The sequence below is a fragment of the Cetorhinus maximus genome, chromosome 9, assembly GCF_964194155.1.
Source record: "Cetorhinus maximus chromosome 9, sCetMax3.hap1.1, whole genome shotgun sequence".
Lineage (NCBI taxonomy): Eukaryota > Metazoa > Chordata > Chondrichthyes > Lamniformes > Cetorhinidae > Cetorhinus > Cetorhinus maximus.
In genome coordinates, this window is record NC_135887.1 from 89349452 (window position 1) to 89375058 (window position 25607).

The 25607-nt window shown below is 40.4% G+C and overlaps 1 protein-coding gene across 9 annotated transcripts in view; it reads left to right on the forward strand.

Annotated features, from left to right (window-relative positions):
* The window catches only part of dagla (diacylglycerol lipase, alpha), a 485173-nt gene that overhangs the window by 283161 nt on the left and 176405 nt on the right, over positions 1-25607 (forward strand). For all 9 annotated transcript variants that reach the window (XM_078549077.1, XM_078549076.1, XM_078549078.1 and 6 more), the window contains 2 exons: positions 8283-8494; positions 10276-10377. In XM_078549077.1, coding sequence (XP_078405203.1) covers positions 8283-8494; positions 10276-10377 — 314 coding nt within the window. The remainder of the gene's footprint in view (positions 1-8282; positions 8495-10275; positions 10378-25607) is intronic.

Below are 25607 nucleotides of genomic sequence, written 5' to 3' on the forward strand. Positions count from 1 at the left end.
ATTTCAAGTGTGGCCTAACCAAGGTTCTATACAGCTGCAGCATGACTTCCCAGCTTTTATACTCAATACCCCTGCCAAAGAAGGCAAGCATGCCATATCCCTTCCTGACTACCTTATCCACCTGCGTTGCCACTTTCAGTGACCTGTGGACCTGTACACCCAGATCCCTCTGCCCGTCGATGCACTTAAGGGTTCTGCCATTTACTGTGTAATTCCTGCCTGTATTAGACCTTCCAAAATTCATTACCTCGCATTTGTCCGGATTAAACTCCATCTGCCATTTCTCCGCCCAAGTCTCCAACCGATCTATATCCCGTTGTATCCTTTGACAATCCTCTTCACTATCTGCAACTCCTCCAACCTTGGTGTCATCTGCAAACTTACTAATTAGCCCAGTTACATTTTCCTGCAAATCATTTATGTATACCACAAACAGCAAAGGTCCCAGCACTGATCCCTGCGGAACTCCACTAGTCACAGCTCTCCATTCAGAAAAGCACCCTTCTACTGCTACCCTCTGTCTTCTATGACCAAGCCAATTCTGTATCCATCCTGCCAGCTCACCTCTGATCCCGTGCGACTTGACCTTCTGTACCAGTCTGCCATGAGGGACCTTGTCAAAGGCCTTACTGAAATCCATGTATATAACATCCACTGCCCTTCAATCATCGATCATCTACGTCACTTCCTCGAAAAACTCGATCAAGTTAGTGAGACACAATTTCCCCTTCACAAAACCATGCTGCCTCTCACTAATACGCCCATTTGTTTCCAAATGGTAGTAAATCCTGCCACGAAGAATCTTCTCCAATAATTTCCCTACCACTGACGTAAGGCTCACCAGCCTGTAATTTCCTGGATTATCCCTGCTACCCTTCTTAAACAATGGAACAACATTGGCCATTCTCCAGTCCTCTGGGACCTCACCCATAGCCAGTGAGGATACAAAGATTTCTGTCAAGGCCCCAGCAATCTCCTCCCTTGCCTCCCTCAGTACTCTGGGGTAGATCCCATCTGGCCCTGGGGACTTATCCACCTTAATATTCTTCAAGGTGTCTAACACCTCTTTTTTGATCTCAACATGATCAAGGTTATCTACACCCTCTTCCCTAGACAAATCGACCGCTAAGTCCTTCTCTTTGGTTCCCAGAAGTTTTTTCTCAGAACGAAAAGGAAGGCGCTGAAGGTAGCAGTGACATTCAAAAGTTGAGGTATTTTCATTGTAATAATTTGGGGCACACAAAGTCAGTGTGTCGGCAATTGCAGGAAAAATCTGGGAATTATTGGGATACAGAAAAGCCCTGGAAGTAAAAGTACTGTGGGTTCTGAGGTTCAGGCACAGGAGAAACCAGTGGTTTGTGTACAGGTGAAACAGGAAGAATCAGTGAAAGGTAAAGAAGTGGGAATGTGTTCACAGTTTACTCGAGAGAATTTTGAGGAGCAGGTTGCAGAAATGTTTAAAGACTTCAAATGTGAAGGGAAAGTCTTTCCATGTGTCCAGGGTGGAATAGGTAAAGATGTTAAAATTTTAAGAGACACAGGGGTTAGTCAATTCTTAATGTTGTGGGATAGTGATATTTGTTGTTCAGAGGGAATGCTGCAGGAGAAGGTAATAATAAGTGGGGCTCAAGGAGATGCTAAATCTATTCTGTTGTGGAAGTTAAAGAGCAGATGGAAGATGGGTGAAGTTATAGTTGGAGTGGTGGAAAAATTGCCCATTGCAGGGGTTCAATTTATTCTGGGTAATGATATAGCTAGATCGCAAATGTAGGTGATGCCTGTGGTAGTTGAGCAGCCTGTAGAAGTGTTTTCAACAGAAGTGCTGCAGAAGTAACATCCTGGATTGTTTCCTGATTGTGTTATAACAAGATCAAAGGCCCAAAGGGAAGAACAAAATAAAAAGGATAAGCAGGCAGTTCAAAGGCAAGAAGAAGGTGTCCGAAATCCAATTGGCTGGCACTGTATTTGATAACATTGTTCAGGAGGAAGGAATGCAGGACAGTTCAGTTGAAGTGTTTAACTCAGAGGTTAGTGGAGTTACAGAAAAAGGATTTGCAATTAAAACAGTTATATCAGAAAGCTTATTCAGAAACCAAAGCAAAATGTATTCCAGTATGTTATTATCTTCGAGGGAATATATTAATGAGAAAGTGGCGGTTGGATCATGTCTCAACAAATGAAAGCTGGAGGGAGGTGCATCAGATTGTTATCCCATTAGGTTATAGAAATGAGATTCTGAGGTTTGGTCATGAAATTCCAAAGGGGGGAAATTTAGGAATTAGGAAAACACAGGAAAAGGTACAGAAGTTTTTTTTTTGGCCAGGATTGCATAGGGATGTAGTCAAATTCTGGAGAACCCGCCATACATGTTAAGTAACAGGAAAATCACAAGCAGTGATTAAGTCTTTAATCCCAATACCAGCATTTGAGAACCTTTTACCAGGGTCATGATTGATTGTGTAGGACTCCTCCCTAAGACTAAAAGTGGAAATCAGTATTTATTGACAACAATGGATGTGTCTACTAGGTTTCCTGAAGTGATACCTTTAAGAAATATTACAATTAAGAAGATTGTGGAGGAGTTAATTAAATTTTTTATAAGATATGGTTTACCTAAGGAAATACAATCAGATCAGGGGTCAAATTTCATGTCACAGCCGTTTAAGAAAGTAATGAACAGTTTGGAGATAAAACAGTTTAAGTCAACAGCTTATCATCCGGAGTCACAAGGAACTTTGGAAGGTGGCATCAAACTTTAAAAACTATGATAAGAGCATACTGTCAGAATTATGCACAGGATTGGGATACGGGAATTCCATTTTTGTTATTTGCTATTAGAGATGCTTCTTTAGCATCGACTGGCTTTAGCCCTTTTGAACTAGTTTACGGTCACGATGTAAGGGGACCACTGAAATTGATTCATGAGAAATTGGTGGGTCAAAATTCAGAAACTACTCTCCTGGATTACATATCAAATATCAGGGAAAGATTGGACAGAACATGTGAGCTGGCTAGGGAACATTTAAAGATCTTACAGTAATTGATGAAAGTGAAAGCAGATAACAAGGCTAAAATTCGCAGTTTTGTTTTTGGCAAAAAACACTAGTTTTATTACCTATATGCAAGATTTAGTGGGCTTTACAGGATTGAAAAGAAATTGAGTGAAGTAAATTATTTAATAAATACTCCAGATAGAAGAAAGAACAGAGGGTGTGTCAAGTAAATATGCTTACAAAGTACTTTGACAGGTAAGAAGAACAAAAAGAGGTATTAATGATGGTGGATGATGAGAAAGAGGTAGAAGTGCTGGACTCTGAAATTGATTTTCCTCTAATCAAATTGGATAATGAGGGGGTGCTTGAAAATGTAAATGAAATATTGAGTTACCTTCCAAGCAAGTGTCAAAGTGATTTGGAAAAGCTATTACAGTCACACAAACCTATTTGTGGAAATAAGTTGGGAAAGACACACCTGGCTTTACATGATGTATGTGTAGAAATATGATCTTCAGTGAGGCAACAACCTTATAGATTAAATCCAGCAAAGTTATCACAAGCACAAAAAGAAATTGATTTCATGCTTCAAAATGATATCATTGAATCTAGTTGCAATAACTGTAGTTCGCCTATTATTCTGGTATCAAAACGGGATGGAACACAAAGGCCTGGTGTGGACAATCGAAAGATGAATGCGGTGACAAAAGCGGATTCATATCCCATACCATGGTTGGAGGATTGCATTGAGAAAGTGGGACAATCAAAATTTATTACAAAGATTGACTTGCTAAAAAGATATTGGCAGGGACCATTATTGGAGAGAGCTAAGGCATATCAGCTTTCGTAATGACAAGTGGTCAATATCATTTTAAAGTCATGCCATTTGGTATGAAGAATGCACCAAAGACTAACAAACAAAGTAATTGTAGGTCTAAGCAATTGTGAGGTTCATATTGATGATCTAATTGTTTTCAATCAGACGTGGGAGGAGCATTTACAGCATCTGGAAGAATTATTTACTTGACTACAAGAAGCTAATTTGGTGATGAACTTGGCTAAAAGTGAATTTGCAAAAGCACAAGTTACGAATCTAGGCCACACCATTGGACATGGTAAGGTGGCCCCGAGAGATGCGAAAGTCAAAGCTATCGTGGATTTCCAAGTGCCTACAACAAAACGAGAAGTTCTGAGATTTCTGGGCATGAGTGGGCTTTACTGGAAATTTGTACCAAATTTTAGCCAAGTGGCTGCTCCACTGACTGAACTATTAAAAAAGAACAAGAAGTTCCGATAGACGCTGGAGTGTCAGAAGTCATTCAGTAATTTGAAAACTCTATTAAATGTGACACCAGTGTTGACAGTGCCCAGTGATGCCAAGCAATTCAAGTTGGCCATTGACGCAAATGATATAGGCATTGGGGCTGTACCGTTACAAGAAGATGACACTGGAATTGAAAAACTGATAGGGTATTTTTCACGGAAACTGAATGTACACCAGAGAAGATAGTCAACAATCGAAAAAGAGACTTTTAGTTTGGTGTTAGCATTGTAGTATTTTGAAATTTATGTTGCAAACAACTCACCAGAAACAATCGTTTATACAGACCATAATCCTTCGAAGCTTTTGGACAAATTTTGAGACAAAAGTGCAAGGCTTTTCAGATGGAGTCTATTATTACAACCAGTTAACCTATGTATTATACATATTGCTGGAAGAGAAAATCTGTTCATAGGTGCGTTATCAAGAGTTTGAAGCTTATAGGAAAATGGGGACATTGAAAAAAAACCTGGACACTGAACTGGAGTGATTTCTGTTGATACCAAGGACTTGTGTACATGTATATTGTTATGTTAATACATGCATCTGGTAATGTAGTAGTGTAATGAGTGTAGGAGATGGTGTGAGATGGGTTATTAAAATGAAACCGTCTTTTAGAATTATGACAGTTCATTTTTCGATAAGGAGGGGGATGTCATGAAGCTATTAATGTAATAATATTATTGAAAAATATTTCTCTTTCTAAATAGAGGTTTAGCCTGTGGGTGTGTCTTAATTAGATTAAAGCCAGCTAGTCTTGGTGCTTTGATATGTACTAGTTTTGATATGTAAGAGAGATAACGTACACTTACATTTTTTGAATAGAGCATTCAAGAAGTGGGGTGAAAATTTGGTCCCCTTCCAGTAGCTACCAAGCAATTTGTTTATCTTACTAATACAATTGGTACTGTGAAAGGGGTTTCATTGTTAAAAGGTGAAGTTCAAAGAGGCTGGTAAGATAAAAAGAATTTGAATTCCATCAGTGGTGATAGGTATAACTTCAGCAGTTTTCGGGTGTGCGGAGCAGAGGCAATGTGAGATCAAAAGGCAGCTGTAAGCCTCCAACTAGTCCAACTGGCTCCACAGTGAAAAGAACCTCATTTTGAATTCGTAAGGTGAAAATGCTTTGCCTGGTGTCTGGTTAAGCCTGTGGGTTGCTCTTGCCCTAATGGAGATTAGTTTGGGAATTTGTTAAAAGTTATAATAGTAGTAATTTGTAGCCATGTGTACATATATTTTAACCTGTGTAAATTAATAAAATTTAGTTTAATGTTATACCTCGAGAACTGATAGTCTGATTCCTCAATTTAGAGTCGCATCTCAAACATAACACTTAAAATTATAGATTATGACAGTTGTTTAAAGTTTCCCTGTGGGATTTTTAAATAACTCTGCTTTACCAACTGCATCGGTCATAACACTGATAAATTTATTAGAGTTTTTTGAGGATGTAATGAATAGGGTAGATAAAGGGGAACCAATAGATCTAATGTTCGTGGATTTCCAAAAAGCATTCGATAAGGAGCCACAGAAAAGTTAAGGGCTCATGGAATTAGGGGTGGCATATTAGCATGGATAGAGGTTTGGTTAATGGACAGGAGGCAGACAGTAGGGATTAATGGTACATTTTGAAGTTGACAGCAGTGACTAGTGGGGTGCTGGTGCTCAGCTATTTACAACCTATATTAATGACAGATGAAGAGATGGAGCATCATGAATATAAGTTTTCTGACCATACAAAGCTAGGTGGGGTGCAAGCTGTAAGGAGGACACAGAGGCTACAAAAAGATATGGGCCGGGATTTTCCGGCCCCGTCGCGGGCGGCACCCGCAGCGGGCGAGGTGGCACCCCAGCCATAAGCCCATTGACTCGCGGCGGGACCTGACAATCCCACTGGTGGGCAGGTGCGAAAAATCCTGCCCATAGATAGGTTAGGTGAGTGGGCAATAAGGTGACAGATGAAATATAATGTGGGGAAGTGTGAGGTTGTTCACTTTGGTCATAAGAATAGAAAAGCAGAATATATTTTGAAATGCAGCAAATTTGTAAATGTTGATGTTCAGAAAGACTTGGGTGTACTCATACAAGAAACACAAAGTTTGGATGCAGGTACAGCAAGCAATTAGGAAAACAAATGGCATGTTGTCCTTTATTGCAAGGGGATTGGAGCATGAATAAAGAATTTTTGCAAAGAAAGAAAGCAGGTAGATGGGAGTGTTAGGATTAGCTTGCATTCAGAGGAATGAAGGACAACACTTCCATATGCTGTCTGTGAGGCATGGTTGTGAGAAAGCAATCGGTTGAGGGCAAGTATAGCTATAGGCAGCTCAGATGGGGATGTGAGGTGCCTACAGAGAGAGGAACTTCAAGGTATTGACCTGAGGAATGCTGTGCAGGAGAATGCTATGCAAGTCAGAGTGTGGATCTTGAAACCTGGCAATGTTATATCACTCGATTGTCATGCCCTCCTGAGGTTCTGGAACGTTGTAGTCCACAGTCTCCAGCTGCTGCTCACTCCCTCAGCCACTTTCATGCCTGCTTGGTTGAAGAAGCTGTCCTCATCCTCCTGCCCTTAGGAGAGTTTACCTTGCTTTCGTCCCTCAGCTCCTTCAGCTGGACCTCTATGTGAAAGTAGAAAATCCAGGGGCTAGCCATTCCAGGTCTCCTCACCATTCCCGTGGCTGCAGCAGCAAAATAACTAAATATAGCACAGTTCAAAACAGCTTCTTTAACTCTTCTTCCCTAACTGCACCCAGCTCAGACATCAGAGTAACCACAGAATTACCTGGAAAAACTCAGCAAGTCTGGCAGCATCGGTGGAGAAGAAATTGACTGATTTCTTCTCCACCGATGCTGCCAGACTTGCTGAGTTTTTCCAGGTAATTCTGTTTTTATTTTGTTTTGGATTTCCAGCATCCGCAGTAGCTTTTAGCTTTTTGTTTTTATCAGAGTAACCACTGTTAAACTGGCACAGGTTACAAAAGCTCTTAGGAGGACTTGCCCAGTTGAAGTGCACTCGGGTGTGGAGTTTACGGATGATAGCAACTGACGTATCATTTGAAATATCAAAATAGAGACATATGCTCATACTTCTGGAGTGAGAGTAGACAGGGGGCCAATGATGATAAAAGATATGCAAAGTTGATGTAAATTGAAGATCAAAATTGTGGCTTATGACCAGTTACGAAAGCATTTTCTTCCTGATAAAATTGAACTGTATACTTTAAATAGGAAACCCTCAGCTGCATTTCCCACAGCAGTCATGGATGGCCAATTATTGTCAAAGAGATACTTCTGTTGGACTGAGATTGATCATAGCCATCATGCAATTGGATCTTCATCCCATTTTTAGCATTGGATTTAAAATCAGATTCCATTGGTGAAAGGCCAAGCCTGAACATGCACCATTCTGTTCTTCATTGTTTTGTATTAAAACTACAGAGTTTGATTTGTACAGTGTGTTTAAAATATGGGGCTTTCCACTACAATGCCATTGGCATCTTGCATGGAAATAGGCTTTTCAAGCCCAATAACCTGTGTTGGCCTTTACCCGATTTCCTTTAGACCTCCTTTTCCTTCAATCACTTATCTAACCTAATTTTTAATTGTTGTCCAGGTCTTTTTTTCAATTGTTAGCTCTGGTGATACGTTCTACAGCCTGTCAACATTAAAATCACTAAATCTCGCAAATCAAATTACTCTCACTGGTGATTATTTTATTGTTCAAAATCTTAATTGTTACAAAATCTGGGCAAGCTCCATAACATTCCCCTGTTTTTGATACCTCTCTAATATGAGAAAGGAAAATAAATTATGATACTTAACATGGTACATAGGTATGACTTGATCCTCAGTTGGGATGATAACAAATGCTAGGTCTTTTACTGATATGGGAGGGTTGATGTTTGGCATTGTAACTTGTTAGATAAACAAAATCCACTGCACATATTTCTGTTTTGTTTTTACAGGTTTATAGTGCTTGCTGTGGTTCTCTTTGGCCTAACTTACAGCCCTCAAGAGCCATGCTCGCTCAACCTGGTTGATCATGGCAGAGGATACTTGGGCATTCTCATTGCCTGTGTGATATCAGAGGCTGCAATAATCTGGCTGAGTATGCGAGGAAGCATCCTTTACACAGAGCCACGAGATTCCATGCAGTATATTCTGTACATCCGTATGGGTAAGATGTGAAATTTACTCTGATAGTATTGTGAGATTTTGTACAGTGTATTGAAAGTTGCTGTTTTTGAGCTTCAACTACAATACCTTGTGATGCCGACAACATTTATATCTTGATTCTCTTAGAGTTACTAAGCCTCCTAAACTGAATCTAACACTCTTTTCATAATTATTTGATTTTTACAGAGCTTATGCATTTTAGAGATGGTGCAAATTGTCTTTCACATGCATATATTCACCAGTATAAAGTAAATGTGAATTAGACTGAATGGATTTGGACAAAGGTTGGAACTGATCCTTCTTCCTTTCATGTCAATCATTGTAGAGGAAACTTGTGCATTTTAATTTAATTTACCAACTAATAAAATTAGGACATTATTGTTTTCTTTCATTCAGACAGTTAGATGTTGAAATTTGTCTCGGGTAGTGGTACTAAATGGGTGGTATTGGATCTGCTGCCCATTTTATACAGTGCCTGATATTCAATTCCACTGAGTATAAGAGAACTGATGGAACTGCATATAATGTGAGGCCCATCCATTGTGCTGGTTCAACACCACTGCCTGAAACTAATTTCTACCCCTTAATTTGAATTTGACCATGTTTTGGATTAAAGCAGTGACAACACCAACATGAGCTGGTTGGACCCATTTCTGTGGCGTATATCCTATACAATCTGTTAGAGGTGTTCAAATTCATCAGGAGAAGGGTCGAGAACCAGAGGACACCAATTTAAGGTGATTGGCAAAAGAACCAAAGGTGACAGGAGGAAGGACGTTTTTAGGCAGCCAGTGTTTAGGATCTGAAATGTATTCCCTGCGACTGTGGTGAAGGTATATTTAACGGTGGCTTTTAAAAGGTTTTTGGATAATTACCTGAAGAAAAAAATATTGTAGGGCTACAGGGAAAGGCGGGGGAGGGGGACTGGATGAGTTGCTCTTGCAGAGAGCCGGCAGAGACACAAGTCATTTAGCCCACTTTTACGCTGTAGCAATTTAATGATTTTATGTGAGTGACACTGGTAAGGCCACACTTGTTGTGTAGCCTTAACTGCCCTCAGATGTTGATTGGCCTTTTCTTTGAATCATATTCATGTAGTCATGGTGCTTCTGCAATGATCATAATCCCAAAGTTCTGCCCATCTCTCATTGTGCAATTGACTGGTCCATTTAAATTTCTGATCAGTGATGAAGGGAGTAGTCACAGGAGCTCTGACAATAGTTGATTGAAAATTATGATGATGATTTCTCTATTAGATACAGACTGACCTTCTGTATACTTCAAGGAATTTATGGATTTTGTTACTATTTTTAAAACTATTTTTTTTTTGAATTTGTGATCCAGATCTGTCCAGGCTTGTTTTGTGTGCATTGTACAAAAGCATTCCTTTGCAGTCATTAAGTGCAGCCAAAGGTTTAGGCACTTAGCGTGTTATGGACAAAAGAGAAAAGAAAATTAGCATTCTATTTTCACAAAGGTGTGATTGGAATGGCAATGCAGTATCTGCAGAAGCAAATTACCAGTAATCAGAAACTAGTTTTGCAGCTTATTCTAATGTTCAATAACCACACAGTACCTTAAATTGACAGGCAAACAAGCTACTAATTAAATGTCGTGTTTGATTTTTGAGTAGAATAATTTGGTACTAAATTGTCTGCTGACTATATATATTATATATATATTACATATGTAGAATATATACATAGACACATATACAAATAAATATGACTTTGTAAAAGAAAAAAAATAACCCAGGTACTTGAATGTGTTTCTTCCTTGCAGCAATTGTGCTAATAGAATTTGCGTATGCGATCATAGGAATTGTCTGGTTAGTCCGGTACTACCACTCCTGTAATGACACTACTGCAAAGAATGTTACCTTGGGTGAGTACAAAGAGCGTAAGTATACACCCATTAATTAATAGTACTCTGTCCATTTCTTACACACAATGCCTAACTGAGTGAATAGTTCTGCTGATCAGCTCTCGGAATCTACGCAGTCATTCAAATGAAGAGATGCTACTCCATTCATTTTTTTTAGCCCATTGTGCTTTTGACCATTTTTTTGCTGCCAAGCGTAAAACACATTTTTCACTTCCTTTAATTCTCCCTGGGGTGCACACCAGGCCTTGATCTGTTCCCCTGCTTTGCTAATGCAATTGGCTTCAATAAGATGTGTAAGTGTATACCTGAATCAGCTGACACTTGACATACTTTCCCCTTTTCCTACCTTATAGAATAATGCATCGATTCCAATTGTCATTTTGTTTTAATAGCTCTTGGGATCAAGCAATTTCTGTGTGATGAGGTACAGGCTTGATGGTAGACACCAACATGACCAGGACTTCTAGGTTGCTGTTGGCAACTTGAAATGCTTAGCCAATGCCAGGCCATTTGTTGCTCTTTTCATCTCTGAGTTATTGATTGTCCTTAGTTTTGGAGACCTCTGCCTGTATTTTGTGGTATAGGTTACTCCTGCTCTTGCAATGTGTAGTAGATTTATGGAAGCTAGGAAAATCCCAATATTCCTTCTTTCCTGAAATAGACTGTTTTCGGACAAGGAGATGATATAGTAGCCCTGCATAAGAACATGAACTAGGAGCAGGAGTAGACAATATGGCCCATTGAACCTACTCTGCCATTCAATGCCATCATGGGTGATCTTTGGTTTCAAATACACTGTCCTGCTGGCTCCCCATAACTCTTGATTCCCTGAGAGACCAAAAGTCTGCCTGTCTCACCCTTAAATGCATTCAACAATGGAGCACCCAAAGCCCTCGGGGATAGAGAATTCCAAAGTTACATTCTCAAAAAACTCCGATGAATTTGTCAAACACAATTTCCCTTTGGTAAAACCATTTTTGATTTTGATGACCATACTTTGATTTTCTAAGTGCATTGTTAAGACTTCCTTAATTAGAGATTTCAGCATGTTCCCGATAAATGATATCAGGCTAACTGGCTGGTAGTCCCCTCTTTCCTTCCTTTAGTGGTGTTACATTTAGTAACTTCCAATCTGCTGGAACTGTTCTTGAATCTAGGGAATTTTGGAAAATCATAACCAGCACATCCACCATCTTTGCAGCTATCTCTTTTAGAACTCTAGAAAATAGGAATCAGGCCCTGGGGATTTGTCAGATTTTAAACCCTTAAATTTGTCCAATACTTTTTCTCTGCTAATATTAATTATCCTATGTTCCCCAGTCTTATTAGCTCCTTGGTCACTCTCTCTTTCTGGTATGTAATTTGTGTCTTCTACTGTGAAGACAAATACAAAATATCTGTTCAATGTCTCTGCCATTTCCTTATTCCCCATGATAATTTATTTTGTCTCTGCCTCTAAAGGACCAGTGTTTACTTTAGCTATTCTCCTTTTTATATATTTGTAAAAGCTCTTACAACCTGTTTTTATATTCCTGGTTACTTTACTCTCATTGTATTTTTTACATTTTAATCAACTTTTTGGTGGCTTTTAAATCACTCCCAGACTTACTACCTTTCTTTGTGATATTATAAGCCTCTTCCTTTTAATATAATGCTATCCTTAACATCCTTAATAGGCCAGGATGGATTTTTCTTGTTGAGTTTTTATTTTTTAATGGAATGTAGTTTTATTGAACATTTTGAATTGTTTCTTTAAATATTTCCAATTGTTTATTATCATCATAGCTTTTAGTCTATTTATCCAATCAACTTTAGCTAGCTCTCCCCATATACTTATGTAATTGGCTTTGCTTAAGTTGAAGATTCTTGTTTGGGAGTGGAGTATGCCACTTTCAAAATTAATATGGAAAGCAATTGTGTTATGATTGCTATTGATCAGTGGATATTTTACTATGAGAGTTTCAGGAACTGATACTATCTCTGATTTCAGGAGAGGGAGCAACACAATTGTAGATGAACCAGCTAGATAGTGAGAGATATGTGTATATCTGAAATCTAATAAGGATCATGATTTGGTGACATGAAGTGCCAAAAATGTTATTCTTGGGATATTTGATATGGTCAGAAGGATCACATTTTTTACCCAGCTCTTGGTGCCTTATAAGGATGGTGATGAGTTGTTCTAGCAATTATTTATAATATAAATTTATACCTGAATTTCCCTCACATCCATTGTAGCTCATCTGAGCTGTAGAGATGCAGCAGATGGAAGTTACACAAGGATTAGAAAGTGAAAGAAAATCATCAAGAGTGTCACTCCCTCATTTGCAGCCATGCACCTCCAATGACCAATTGAGATCAATATTGGCATTCCTGGAAGTGATCTCGCTGCCTCACTTTTGAGGAGGCAGAAGAAAGAGAGAAAGCAACAAGGAAAAAGAAACCAACAAAGTACAGAAAGTTCTAGCATCTGCTAAAAATAGGTTAACTTAGACAGGTAAGATAGGTAGTGGAGTATCTGAAACATAGTTTATGTCATTTAGTCCATTGTTCCAGTGTTGGCACTTTGAAAGAGCAGCTATGCTTAGTCCCTGCTTTTTGACTGTAACCTGCTAATTTTTTCATCGTCAAGTACCTGTCCAACTTCCTTTTAAAATTATTTATCTGGTACACTCCAGATCCCAACAGCTCGAAGTGAAAAAATTCTCCTCATCTCCTCTCCTAATTATTTTGTGTCTATGACGTCCAGTTATTAACCCACTTTCCAGAAGGAATAGTTTTCCTTTATCTACTCACAGTCATGAAAACCTCTATTAGGCTACCTCTTAATCTTCTCCATTCCAAGGAGAACAGTCCTAACCCTTCCAACCTCTGCTTATAACTGGTGACATCCTAGTAGACCTCCTCCACACTTTTCTGAGACCTTTGTGCCTTTCCAGATTGTGTTGCCCAGAATTGTCCACAATACTTCAGCTGAGGCTTAATCAGTGATTGATAAAAGACAAGCACAATCTCTTTGCTTTTATATTTTGTTTATAAATCAATGTAACCCATTTTTAAGCCATGTTATCAACTTGCCCTGCAGGTTTAAGCATTTATGTAAGTAGACACAAGGTCTCTGTGCTCATCTACACTTTTCAAAATCATGCCATCCATCAGGCATTAATTGAAAAAGGCTCATGTTGTCGCTCACATTAGACTGACCTTATAAGACAAAATGAGAAATATGACCCATGTTTCATGTTCAGGTTATTTTAAAGATGGAACATTTACTCAAGCGGTTTATCAATGAGAAAAGAAAGAAGGCTTTATGGATTCCAAAATACTTAAGCATTATTTTAATTAACATTTTATGCTAATTTAACATTCTTACACTGCCATATTTTCATTGGTCCGAGTGTCCTCTAGGACCTCACCGAGTGAACATTCATCTTGGACAAGACTTCGAACGTCAGGCTGTTTCGCTCTTGAGGCACGAAGGGCAAGCCTGATCATTGTCTCATTCAGCATGCACATCCACATTTACTTCCTTTTTGGCAGAAGTCATTGGATAACTAACAGGCATAGCAAAATTGGTGATCTCAGTGATAGCACTCTTCCCTCTGAGTCAGAAAGTTCAAGTCCCATTCTAGAGATCTGAGCATATAATCTAGGTTGATACTTCAGGGTAATACCAATGGTGTATTGCATTAGCAGAGGTACCATTTTTCAAATGAGCCATCAAACTGATGCCTCATCTCCCTGAAGTTCCCCTAGTATCCTGGCCAACATTTGATCTTCAGCTAACGCATTTTTAAAAAACTACTTATTTGGTCATTTATATTATTGCTGTTTGTGGGACTTCACTGGGCATATATTGGCTGCCAATTGCCCACATTACAAAATTACTACGCTTCAAAAGTCCTATCTTGTGAAATACTTTGGGAATTTATGAGGACATAAAAGCATATGTAAATGCAACATTTTTCTTTTTTTGCAATGCAATGGTCAAAAGTAACACCCCCTGATTTAGGCCTAGTTGAGATAAACCAACACAACAGATTAGGGACCCATCCTAAGTCTTCCACATCCACTAGTTCACCATGCACACTATTTGCCCACTGAGTCATAGTAGAGCCCTGCCCATTATTTCAATCCTATAGGTCCTAAGAAAAACAAAGTATTCATGTGTTTTATTGATTTTAGTAAGGCACTTAATAAGATGAAACTTGTTTGAGTCTCTTGACCTTGATGGCAAGGATCTTAGAATGATAAGAAATCTTTATTGGGGGCAAACCGCGGCCATAAAAGTTGAGAATGATCCAAGCAATTTTATGAAGATTAAAAGAGGGGTCGGACAAGGATGTGTTTACTCCCCAGATTTATTCAATTTGTATTGTGAAAACATTCTTAGAGAGATTGAAGGCCTTCCCGAATTATTAGTTGAAGGTTATAATTTTAATAATATAAGATTCGCTAATGATACCATTCTCTGAAGAGAAACTGCAAAATATTTTGGATAAAGTAGTGAGCGAAAGTGAGAAGAAAGGCTGAGCATAAATTGTACAGAAACAAAATGTCTAGTTGTGTCCAAAAAGAAAATCATAGTAGAATGTAAGATCACAGTGAAGAATGAAAAAGGTCTACACAAGTAGACAAATTTTGCTACCCAGGAAACATGTTAATATCAAATGGAAAGTGTGACAAAAAATGAGACAAAGGATTGGAATGACCAAAGATGCATTTCAAAAAATGAAAAAGATTATGATCAGCTTAAAATTATCCATGAAAACAAAATTGAAAATTCTGGAATGCTACATCACATTAATTTTGATGTATGTTAGATCAGCGAAGCAATGCAGAGAAGAATTGAGGCTGTAGAGTTGTGGTTTTTAAGACGAATAATGAAGATATCTTGGCTAAGTCACACTACCAATGAAGAGGTGCTAGTAAAATCTGAGACAATAAAACTCCACTGACCAAGATCCGGAAAAAACAGTTGGAATTTCTTGGACACGTAATAAGAAATCATGACTTAGAAAGTCTGATGCTGATGGGAAAGATTGATGGTAAAAGAGATTGAGGTAGACAAAGAACGATCCTTCTAAAGAGCCTTGCAAACTGGATGAATGTACCACCAACGAAGAAGACCCATGCCTGCAGAGCGAGACTAACATAGAGGTCCATGGTCACCATTGCCCTCTTAAGGCATGGTACCTGAAGAGAGGAGGTTCCTTGAAAATCTGTCTCTTCATTGAATGTACTGAGGAACCAAAGAACTATCAAGCACTTAAAATGAATGAAATAACCTAAAGGTGGCAAACCTGTTTGAGTTCTAACCCACTGGTCAAATGAGTGGTAGGTAGCTGGTACATACCTACAGAATTACATATAAACCCCAACTATGGCCAGTTGCTTCACCCGGAAAATTAGTGTTACTGAAATCACATAAATGAACCTAATAGCAATCAGGTGCTGAATAAAACATTTTGAAGCCTGGGAGAAGGTGTCACAAAAAATGAATACAAACCAAAAAGTCAGTATCGCAGTAAGAATTAAAAGTGGAAAGAAGATAATAGTGCACAATTTTTTTCTGGAAATACAGAGTGCCAAAAAAATCAAAATGAACAAGATAAAAATCAGCCTATAAACAAAAACAAAAGAATGCTAATACTGGAAATCTGAAAGGAAATGTTGGAAATCTAAATTAATCTGATGAAAGATCACAGACCTGAAATGATAATTCTATTTTTCTCTCCACCGCAGCTGCCAGATTTTGAATATTTCCAGAATTATCCGTTTATTATAAACAAATCTGGGGCAGCTTAAAGTAATTGTTTGCATTTGCAGCATTGCAGCTCTGCTTTGCGATGCTGCTGCAACACTCCAAATCCTGAAGCAGCACAGTCAGCAAGCAGTCCATGAAGGTATTTACAAACTCTGATGATGACCACCCTCCAAAAAGAAACCTTGTATTTTCTACATATTACACTCCATCTTTGAAAAATCTGTTGATGCGGAGCTTCTTGGCTTCATCCACTTCCTCTTGTTTCAAACAATGCTTTTCTGGGCTGTATGGGGGATGCCTTCGATAATGATAGGGATGGGGGCAGTCGATAAGAATGTGAGGCAACCAAGGGATAAAAAGAAAAAAATCATGAATGCTGCAACCTGAAATAATCAACTCAAACCACATGTAACTAACATGATGAAGACTTTTAGCTGAGCCTAAACCTGCAGTATGCAAACAACCACGTCAAACTGTGGATTAGAAAGTCACTGTGACTAACCTCAGATCAGAGATAAAGGGCTGAATGTCAGGGGTGGGGAGGATTTGCGTTCAGTTTGGAGTTAAAGCCCTGAAAAGTGGCCTCAGGTGCGGAACCTGACAAGATGCTGCCTGCTTCCAGGTTTTTCCTGGGTAGGTCTACAGGTAAGTGGGAAACACCTTTGGAATTGTTGATTAATTGCTTTCGATATTTAAACCCCTAATAATCTCGGGGTTTAACCCAGCATTCTGGCTTTAAGAGCCAGAGCATAGTTTCTTGAGCTAAGTGGAATGCTTCAGGGTGAACAAGGCAAGAGCCCAGCAGAGTCATTGATGAAACTGACAGACTGAAAAACCTTTAAAAGAGCAAAATTGCAAAACTTGTGTTCAGAATTTGTTCTGACGGCCCGATTTCACCGCTTTGAGTGTGATTTCCAACTTTTTGAAAGTCATTTCACCTACACCCCCTCATCTTGATCTCAACTGCCTTCTGGTCAGTCTTCATTGCAGCATGGGAGCAATTTTTTTTTTTCATGCAGCTGTAGCATGGACCTCTAATGAGGAACAAGAGGAGCACCATGGGTTTTTGCACCTCCACGCAGTATCACTGGCTCCTTGGAAAAAGGCCTCCTTCTGGCCCCAAGGAGCCAGATGTAGCCATGGTGCCTGCAGTCGCTCACCTGACTGCTACCTGCTGCGGCCTGCTTATTGTAATTTGTGAGGGTGAGAGCACCTGATGGTGCCTTACCTCTGCACCCCAACACAGTTCATTCCATTAGTCTCAAATCCAACCCTGAGTCTTCAGCAAAGCTGGAAGCAGGCTGCTAGTTCCTCTGCTGTTACAGATGAGATGCCATAGCATGCATCCCCTCCTTTAGGAGCTTGTGAGTGTCCTTCTAAAGACTGCTCCACCTCCTCTGCTCCACATGTGCAGGGAAAAACCAGTCATTGGGGCATGAGGCAGCATGTGGTGCTTTGTCTGGCAGGAGGTGGAGTAGATGAGAGGTGGGAGCACCTTGACAAAAGTCCCTATTGTCATGTGGCCTTTCTCCATTTTCCTCTCATAGCCTGCCTGCTGCACTTCCATGCTGGCTGCCTTTCAGTAGAACATTGAGCCACCAAGCCAAGCTTTTTCTCCATCTTGTGTTAGGTGATAGATGCAGCGTGCAGGTCATTTGTCTTGGCCAGCATGCACTCGGTGGCTTGCCGCATCTGATTTACCATGTGGGTGGCCACTCTTTCCATGGAGGTGGACATCAGTGGAAATGCCTGAGACATCATGGCACTCATGCTTGAGGTGCACTCCTCCAATCTCTCTCCAAAGATGCTTTCTGTCTCTACAAATGTTGACAGAAACACAGATATTTCCCATTGCTTCTTCAGAAATGCCCTTTTTATGGATGATCACTGAGATTCAACATTTATGTCTAGCTGAGCAGAGTTTAGAATGTTCTTCACCTTCCACAGAGACTCTTCTCTGTTGTTCCTGTCTCCGGCATGTAATTTATGACTTGTCACATCTAGCTATCTCTAATGCAGATCCCATTTAGGGAAGTGTATATGTGCTGGTGGAGGGTGTGATAGAGACATGAGTGATAGAGACGGTGCATTCCCAAAGTGCTTGCCCTCCTCTGAGGACTCCTCAGCCTCCATGGCAGATCTGCTGCCACTCTTAAAGGAAATGAAGGACTTACAATACATTAGTTAATACTGACATGGGGAAATGGCTCAAACTCAAAAAAGTGTGTCATAACATTTAAATTATTGATGACATCAATTCAACATGCATGACTGTTAAGTGGCAAGTGGCAGTATGATGGCCTGTGGGCCACTCCCATCTGTCCATTGCTGATGCCTACTCTATGTGCCACCCTGCCGATCTCCAAAACTGTTCAGATACCTATATACCCCCTTTCACAGAATAAAACATATCAAGGCATTTCACAGGAGCATTATATACAGAGCAACAGAACCCATTATACCTCCATCGTGTTGTGTGGCACTACCACCATGCTAAATGGGATAAAATTTGAACAGACCTAACAACACAAAACTGGGCATCCATGACCGGGGCACTGTGGGCCATCAGCAGCAACAGCAGAATTGTATTTAACCACAAGCTGTAACCTCATAGCCCAGCATATCCCCCACTATACCTTTACCATCAAGCTGTGGTATCAACTCTGGTTCAATGCAGTGTGCAGGAGAGCATGCCAGGAGCAACACCAGGCATACCTAAAAATGAGGTGTCAACCTGGTGGAGTTACAACACAGGACAACTTGCGTGCCAACAGATCAGATCCAAGCTCTGCAGTTCTGCCACATCCAGTTGTGAATGGTGGTGGACAATTAAACAACTCACTGGAGGAGGAGGCTGTACAAATTTCTCCATTCTCAATGATGCGGGAGGCCGCACATCAGTGCAAAAGACAAGGCTGAAGTATTTGCTACAATCATCAGCCAGAAATGCCAAGTGTATGGTCCATCTCGGCCTCCTCTTGAGGCCCCCAGCATCATAGATGCCAGTCTTCAGCCAATTTGATTCACTCCACGTCATATCAGGAAATAGCTGAAGACACTGGATACTGAAAAGGCTATGGGCCCTGATAATATTCCGGCATTAGTACTGAAGACTTGTGCTCCAGAACTAGACATGCCCCTAGCCAAGCAGTTCCAGTACAGCTACAACACTGGCACATACCAGGCAATGTGGAAAATTGCCCAGGTATGTCCTGTCCATAAAAAGCAGGACAAATCCAACCAGACAAATTATCGCCCCATCAGTCAATTCCCGATTATCAGCAAAGTGATGGAAGGATTCCTCGACAGTGCTATCAAGCAGCACTATTTAGCAATAACCTGCTCACTGATGCTCCATTGGATTATGCCAGGGCCACTCAGCCTTGGTCTAAACATGGGCAAAAGAATTGAACTCCGGAGGTGAGGTGAGAGTGACTGCCCTTGACATCAAGGCAGCATTTGACAGAGTGTGGCATCAACAAGCCCTAGCAAAACTGGAGTCAATGGGAATCGGGGGGATAATTCCCCGCTGGTTGGAGTCATACCTATTATAAAGGAAGATTGTTGTTGTTGGAGGCCAATTATCTCAGTCCCAGGACCTTGCTGCAGGAATTCCTCAGGGTAGTGTCCTAGGCCCAACCATCTTCAGCTGCTTCATCAATGACCTTCCCGTCATCATAAGAACAGAAGTGAGGATTTTTGCTGATGATTGTGCAATGTTCAGCATAATTTGCAACTCCTCAGATACTGAAGCAGTCCATGTCCATATGCAGCAAGACCTGGACAATGTTCACGCTTGGGCTGATAAATGGCAACACTAGCACCGCACAAGAGAGAATCTAACTATCTCATTTCGCCTTGACATTCAAAGGCATTACCGTCACTGAATCCTCCTCTATCAACATCCTGGAGGTCACCATTGACCAGAAACTGAACTGGACCAGCCATATAAATACTGTAGCTTCAAGAGCGTCAGAAGCTAGGAATCTTGAGGCAAGTAACTCACCTTCTCACTCCCCAAAGCTGGTCCACCATATAGAAGGCACAAGCCAGATGTGCAATGGGATACTTTCCACTTGCCTGGATGTGTTCAGCTCCAACAACACTCAAGAAGCTCGACACCATCCAGGACAAATCAGCTTGCTTGATTGGCACCCCATCTACCACCTTAAATATTCACTCGCTCTACCACTGACGCACAGTGGCAGCAGGGTGTACCATCTACAAGCTGCACTGCAGAAACTCATCAATGCTCCTTCAACAGCACCTTCCAAAGCCGTGACCTCTATCACCTGGAAGGACAAGGATGGCAGATGCATGGGAGCAATACCATCTGCAAGTTCCCTTCCATGCCCCTACTGACTTGGAACTACATCGCCACTCTTCCATTGTCGCTGGGCCAAAATCCTGGAACCCGCTTCCTAACAGTACTGTGGGTGTATCTACAACACATGGACTGCAGCTGTTCAACAAGGCGACTCACTATTATCTTCTCAAGGGCAGTTAGGAATGGGGTATAAATGGTGGCCTAGCCAGTGAGTCCCACACCCGTGAAAGAATAAAAATTAAGGCAATATTAGGCCAGGTGACCAAAAGCTTGGTCAAAGAGGGAGGTTTTAAGGAGTGCCTTAAATGACAAAAGTGAGGTAGACAGGCAGAGAGGAATGCAGAGGGGATTCCAGAGAATAGGGCCTAGGCGCTGAAAGCGTGGCCATCAGTGGTGGAGCAATTAAAATCAGGATGCTCAAGGGGCCAGAATTAGATGAGTGCTGATATCTTGGAGAGTTGTGTGGCCGGAGGAGATTACAGAGATAGGGAGCAGCAAGGCCATGGAGGGATTTGAAAATGAAGATGAGAATTTTAAAATCAGAATGTTGCTTGAATGGGAGCCAATGTAAGTCAAATGAGCACAAGATGATAAACAAACGTAGTGTGGTGCGAGCTAGGACATGGTCTGCAGAGTTTTGAATGAACAAAAGTTTGTGGAGGGTATAGAATGCAGAAGACCAGCAAGAGTACGTTGGAATTGTCAAGTCTGGAGGTAACGAAGGCATGAATGAGGGTCTCAGTAGCAAATGAGCTGAGGCTGGGACAAGGTCAGGCTATGTTACTGAGGTGAAAATAGACTACCTTAGAGGTGGTTAGAAGCTAATTTTGGGGTCAAGTATGACACCAAGGTTGTGATGTTGTCAGGGCGAGGAATGAAGTCAGTAGCTCAGGAATAGGTATCTGAGCAGGGACCAAAAATAGGGGCTTCAGTTTTTCCAAATATTTAATTGGAGGAAATTTCTACTCATCCGATACTGGCTATCAGTAAAGAAATCTGATCATTTAGCATAGATGGAGGAGAGGAGGAAGGTGGTAATGAGGTAGCGTAATCCAGGCCAATATTTAGCAAGATCTAGACAGCATTCAGGCTTGGGCTGATAAATGGCAAGTACCATTCATACAAGTGCCAAGCAATGATCATCCCCAGCATGACTTCCTGCATGATTTCCAGAGAGCCAGGGTTGGCAGCGGTGGGGTGGGTGTCCAGACAGACAGGCAGTGTAGGAAGGCCTTCCCAGATCTTCCTTCTGCATCATCCTCCCTGCATCTTTGTCCCATTTATTTACTTATACCAGCTTTTACAATCATGACCTCCTGCAGCCTTTCTGACTATTGTCAGGGTCTCTTTAAATAAAGATCTTTCATTGATAGATTGCAGGCTGTCCCCATGCCCTCACTCTGTAAATGACTGGGAAATTCAGAAGCAAATGCTAATGTCATTGCAAAGGCCAATTCAGTGACAGATGGGTTCCCAACACCCACTGGCCTCTCTGCTGCCTGTGAGTCTTTAGGTAAAATTCTGTCCAAAGTAACCAAACACATATCTAAAAGTGAATTTTCAAGGCTCAGCGCACTGCATTGATTGAGATCTGACACTGCTGGAGCCATTATCATTTTCCTAGCAAGCTCTTGATGTAAATAGTGACTTCATTGGTAGCTTGCTGCTTCTGATGCTTATTTCCTGTGCTTCAGGAGTTAAAATACTACAGCAAATTTCAAAAATTGCTTTAAGCTGTTTCTGTACAAGATGAAGGAGATGTTTTCAGATGCTTTTGATAGAAGCTTTTCTCAGATCAGAGGAAGTTGGAACCTGCTATCCAAGGGGTCAGTTTTTGTCTCTTAGCAATGGAGCCTGTGGTTGCAGATCTTATAGGTCTTGCTTTTAAAGGAATGAGCTTTGGATTCAGAATATTGATATATCTTATAAACCGGAGAAACTGGAACAATTATTTTACAGGAAGATCTGGAATTAATTGCATTCACCTGGATACAAATTGGATAAGAATGGAATTATCAAAATATAATATATTTAGGAGAAATAGAAAATGAGGCAGAGTGGCAAAAATGTGAAAAGAGAACACATGTTGTAGTGAAGGCTGATGTGGACAAGGAAGGGATACAAAGAGCGTCAATGTAGTTGGAACTCAAAGAATTTTCTTGAAAACATATGAACAAGGAGCAGGAGTAGGCCATTCAGCCCCTTGAACCTGCTCCGCCATTTAATAAGATCATGGCTGATCTGATAGTAAACTAAAATCTGCATCCCACCTACTCCCGATAACCTATCACCCCCTTGCATACCAAGAATCTATCCACCTCTGCTTTAAAAATATTCAAAGACTCTCTTCTTGAAAAGGTGGTAGAAGCAGCGTTCCAAAGAGACACGACCCTCTGAGAGAAAAAATGTTACCTCATCTCTATTTTAAATGGGCGACATATTATTTTTAAACAGTGATCCCTAGTTTTACATTTTCCTACAAGAGGAAACATCTTCTCCACATCCATCCTGTAAAGACCCCTCAGGATCTTCTTATATGTTTCAATCAAGTTGCCTCTTATTCTTCTAAACCCCAGCAGATACAAGTCTATTCTGACCAACCTTTCCTCATAAGACAACCCACCCATTCCAGGTATTAGTCTGGTGAATCTACTCTGAACTGCTTCCAAAACATTTACATCCTTCCTTAAATAATGTGACCAATGCTGTACACAGTACTCCAAATATAGTCTCACTAGTGCCCTGTACAACTGAAGCATAACCCCTCTACTTTTGTATTTAATTCCCCTTGCAATAAGTCATACTATTCTATTAGCTTTCCTAATTGCTTGCTGTACTTGCATACTTTTGTGATTCATACACTAGGACACCCGATCCCTCTGCAACTCAGAGCTTACTCCACTTGGATATATTGCAAACCTCTAAATTGTGGGAAGGAAATGGATGAAGAAATCTGCAGTCAGGTTAGAGTGAGCAGTAGGAATAGCAAAACTATTATGGGAAATTTTAATTACCTACTTATTAATTGAGATGGGTGGAGAATAAATGGAGAAAAAGGAATGGAATTCCTAAGATGTGTACAAGCCTTCTTCCTCAAGGAAGAATACTGTGTACAGTATTGTTAGATTTGGTTATAAGTGATGAAGTGGATTAGGTAGTTGATTTCAATGCGGGTGCGTACCTTGGGAGTAATGGCCACAATGTGATGTGGTTTAAGATTGAACCAGAAAGTGAAAAGTCAACACAAAAGCTGCATCACTAGATTGGATTGGGGGAGGTTTTAGAAAGATGAGAAGTGAACTAGCTAAGGTGAGGCAGAGGGAGAAATTGGTGTACGTGACTATAGCAACAGTGGGATTTTTCTGTTAAAAGCAATAGCAATGCAGCAGAATAAACATATTCCATTAATATTGGATAGTTTAGCTGAGGTATACGATCCATGGGAATCTCGATGCAGTAATTTTAAGATAGCTGAGGGTTTAATTTGGTCGCAGTACGGTGGACATGGCTGTTAAAACCTTTAGTGATTGACTAATTAAGTAAAGGTCTCTTTGAGAGCCTGGCATATCACTCAAACAGCCTGTACAGGCAGGTCTTCTGGTCCTGCCCATTCAAGCTTTCCTCCATCTGCTCCAATCTTATGCCTGGCAAAATTGTGCCATCGGATGGAAAGGTTGCGGGAAACTTTTGGAAAACTATATTGAAGCACTGCCTCATGATGCCTCGGATGTGTTCTATAATAATCCTAATGGCTGCTTGCACTTCATTGGACCTTGACTTTGTTTGAAATTGGCTGGGGTGTCATGAGCTTTAGAACTAGCTTTTGTCATCTAGCAGCCAAATTTGTATTATTTAAAACACAGATAATATAGCATGAATTGTCTCATGATAATAATGTCAAGGTTGCAGTCTGCGACCATTAGCATTATTCTATGCTAGTGATCAAAGGCAGAAGTCATGATGCACATTGATCTGCATTATTCCATGCTGATGATCACAGACAAAATACTTTTCTGAGAATAATGGCTCTTGTGGTTCTTGAAGGCAATGAAATTATCCATAGGTAAATATAGGGTGTCATCAGTCACCCACTAGACTTTGGGCAGTGCTGCCATCTGAAAAAAAAATCCTTTTATGTTGGTGATATTTATCCACTGTTGCAAACAGTGCATCCATCACCAGCTTTATAGATTTATTCACTGCTAACTGACTGACTGACTGACATATCATTGATGACATCCTTGAATGAAGCCTGGATATAGAAATTGAAGGCTGTAGTGACCTTGATAACAACCAAGATAGTGCTGTACCAGTACAGAATTTGTGTGGAGGCCAGGTTGCTGCACATGGCACAACTGAATCGTTACCACCATTATGGAGTGCAGTTTCAGTTCTTTGTTGTGAGCTAGAAGGTAATATTAGGTTTGGCAAGTCAATCTTTGGTACAACCTCATGTGTGGGCTATCCCATTCTGTGTTCTGCTTTGAAATCTTAAATACTGAGGAACTTCTGGTCAATTTAAATGTCATGGCTAAAGCCTTATCTCCAGATCCCCTCTACCAGAGTTACCATGCTGTATGTTATGGACAAAGATCCATTAAGTGCAATCTCTGCCCCAACTTCCAATGTTACCCACCCTAGCAAGTTTGTGTCACTTAGGTAGTCCTGACTATATTTAATTAATTTAGGCAAATTTGTGAATTATCATTATCACAGGAATATGACTTGTATTACTTCAGAAGTTATAATTTTTTGTTTGATTTTCATGTTCCAGTTTCAAATTTTATAAAATATAATGCTGATTGTTTCTGCAGTTTGATAGGACATTGCATGCAATAGGCTGTTGTAAAGCCTGTACAGACTGATTCCTCTTCAGACAGGCAGAGCTGTGGTGGACACACTGATAAATGCCAGTGTAGTAATGACTTTTAAGGCTGAATTTTACCAAATCCTATATTGAATATTGCTGAAAAGAGAGACATATTGTCAAAGCTGTTCATCGTGCACTCATCTAGACAAATACAAGAATGTTAAATTTCAAGCAATTACGACAATTTATGCTGCACATCTCTCTTTTCAGCAATATTGAAACCCCATATTGTGCTACCGCCAGGAGAGGAAGCAGGTCTCGAGTCC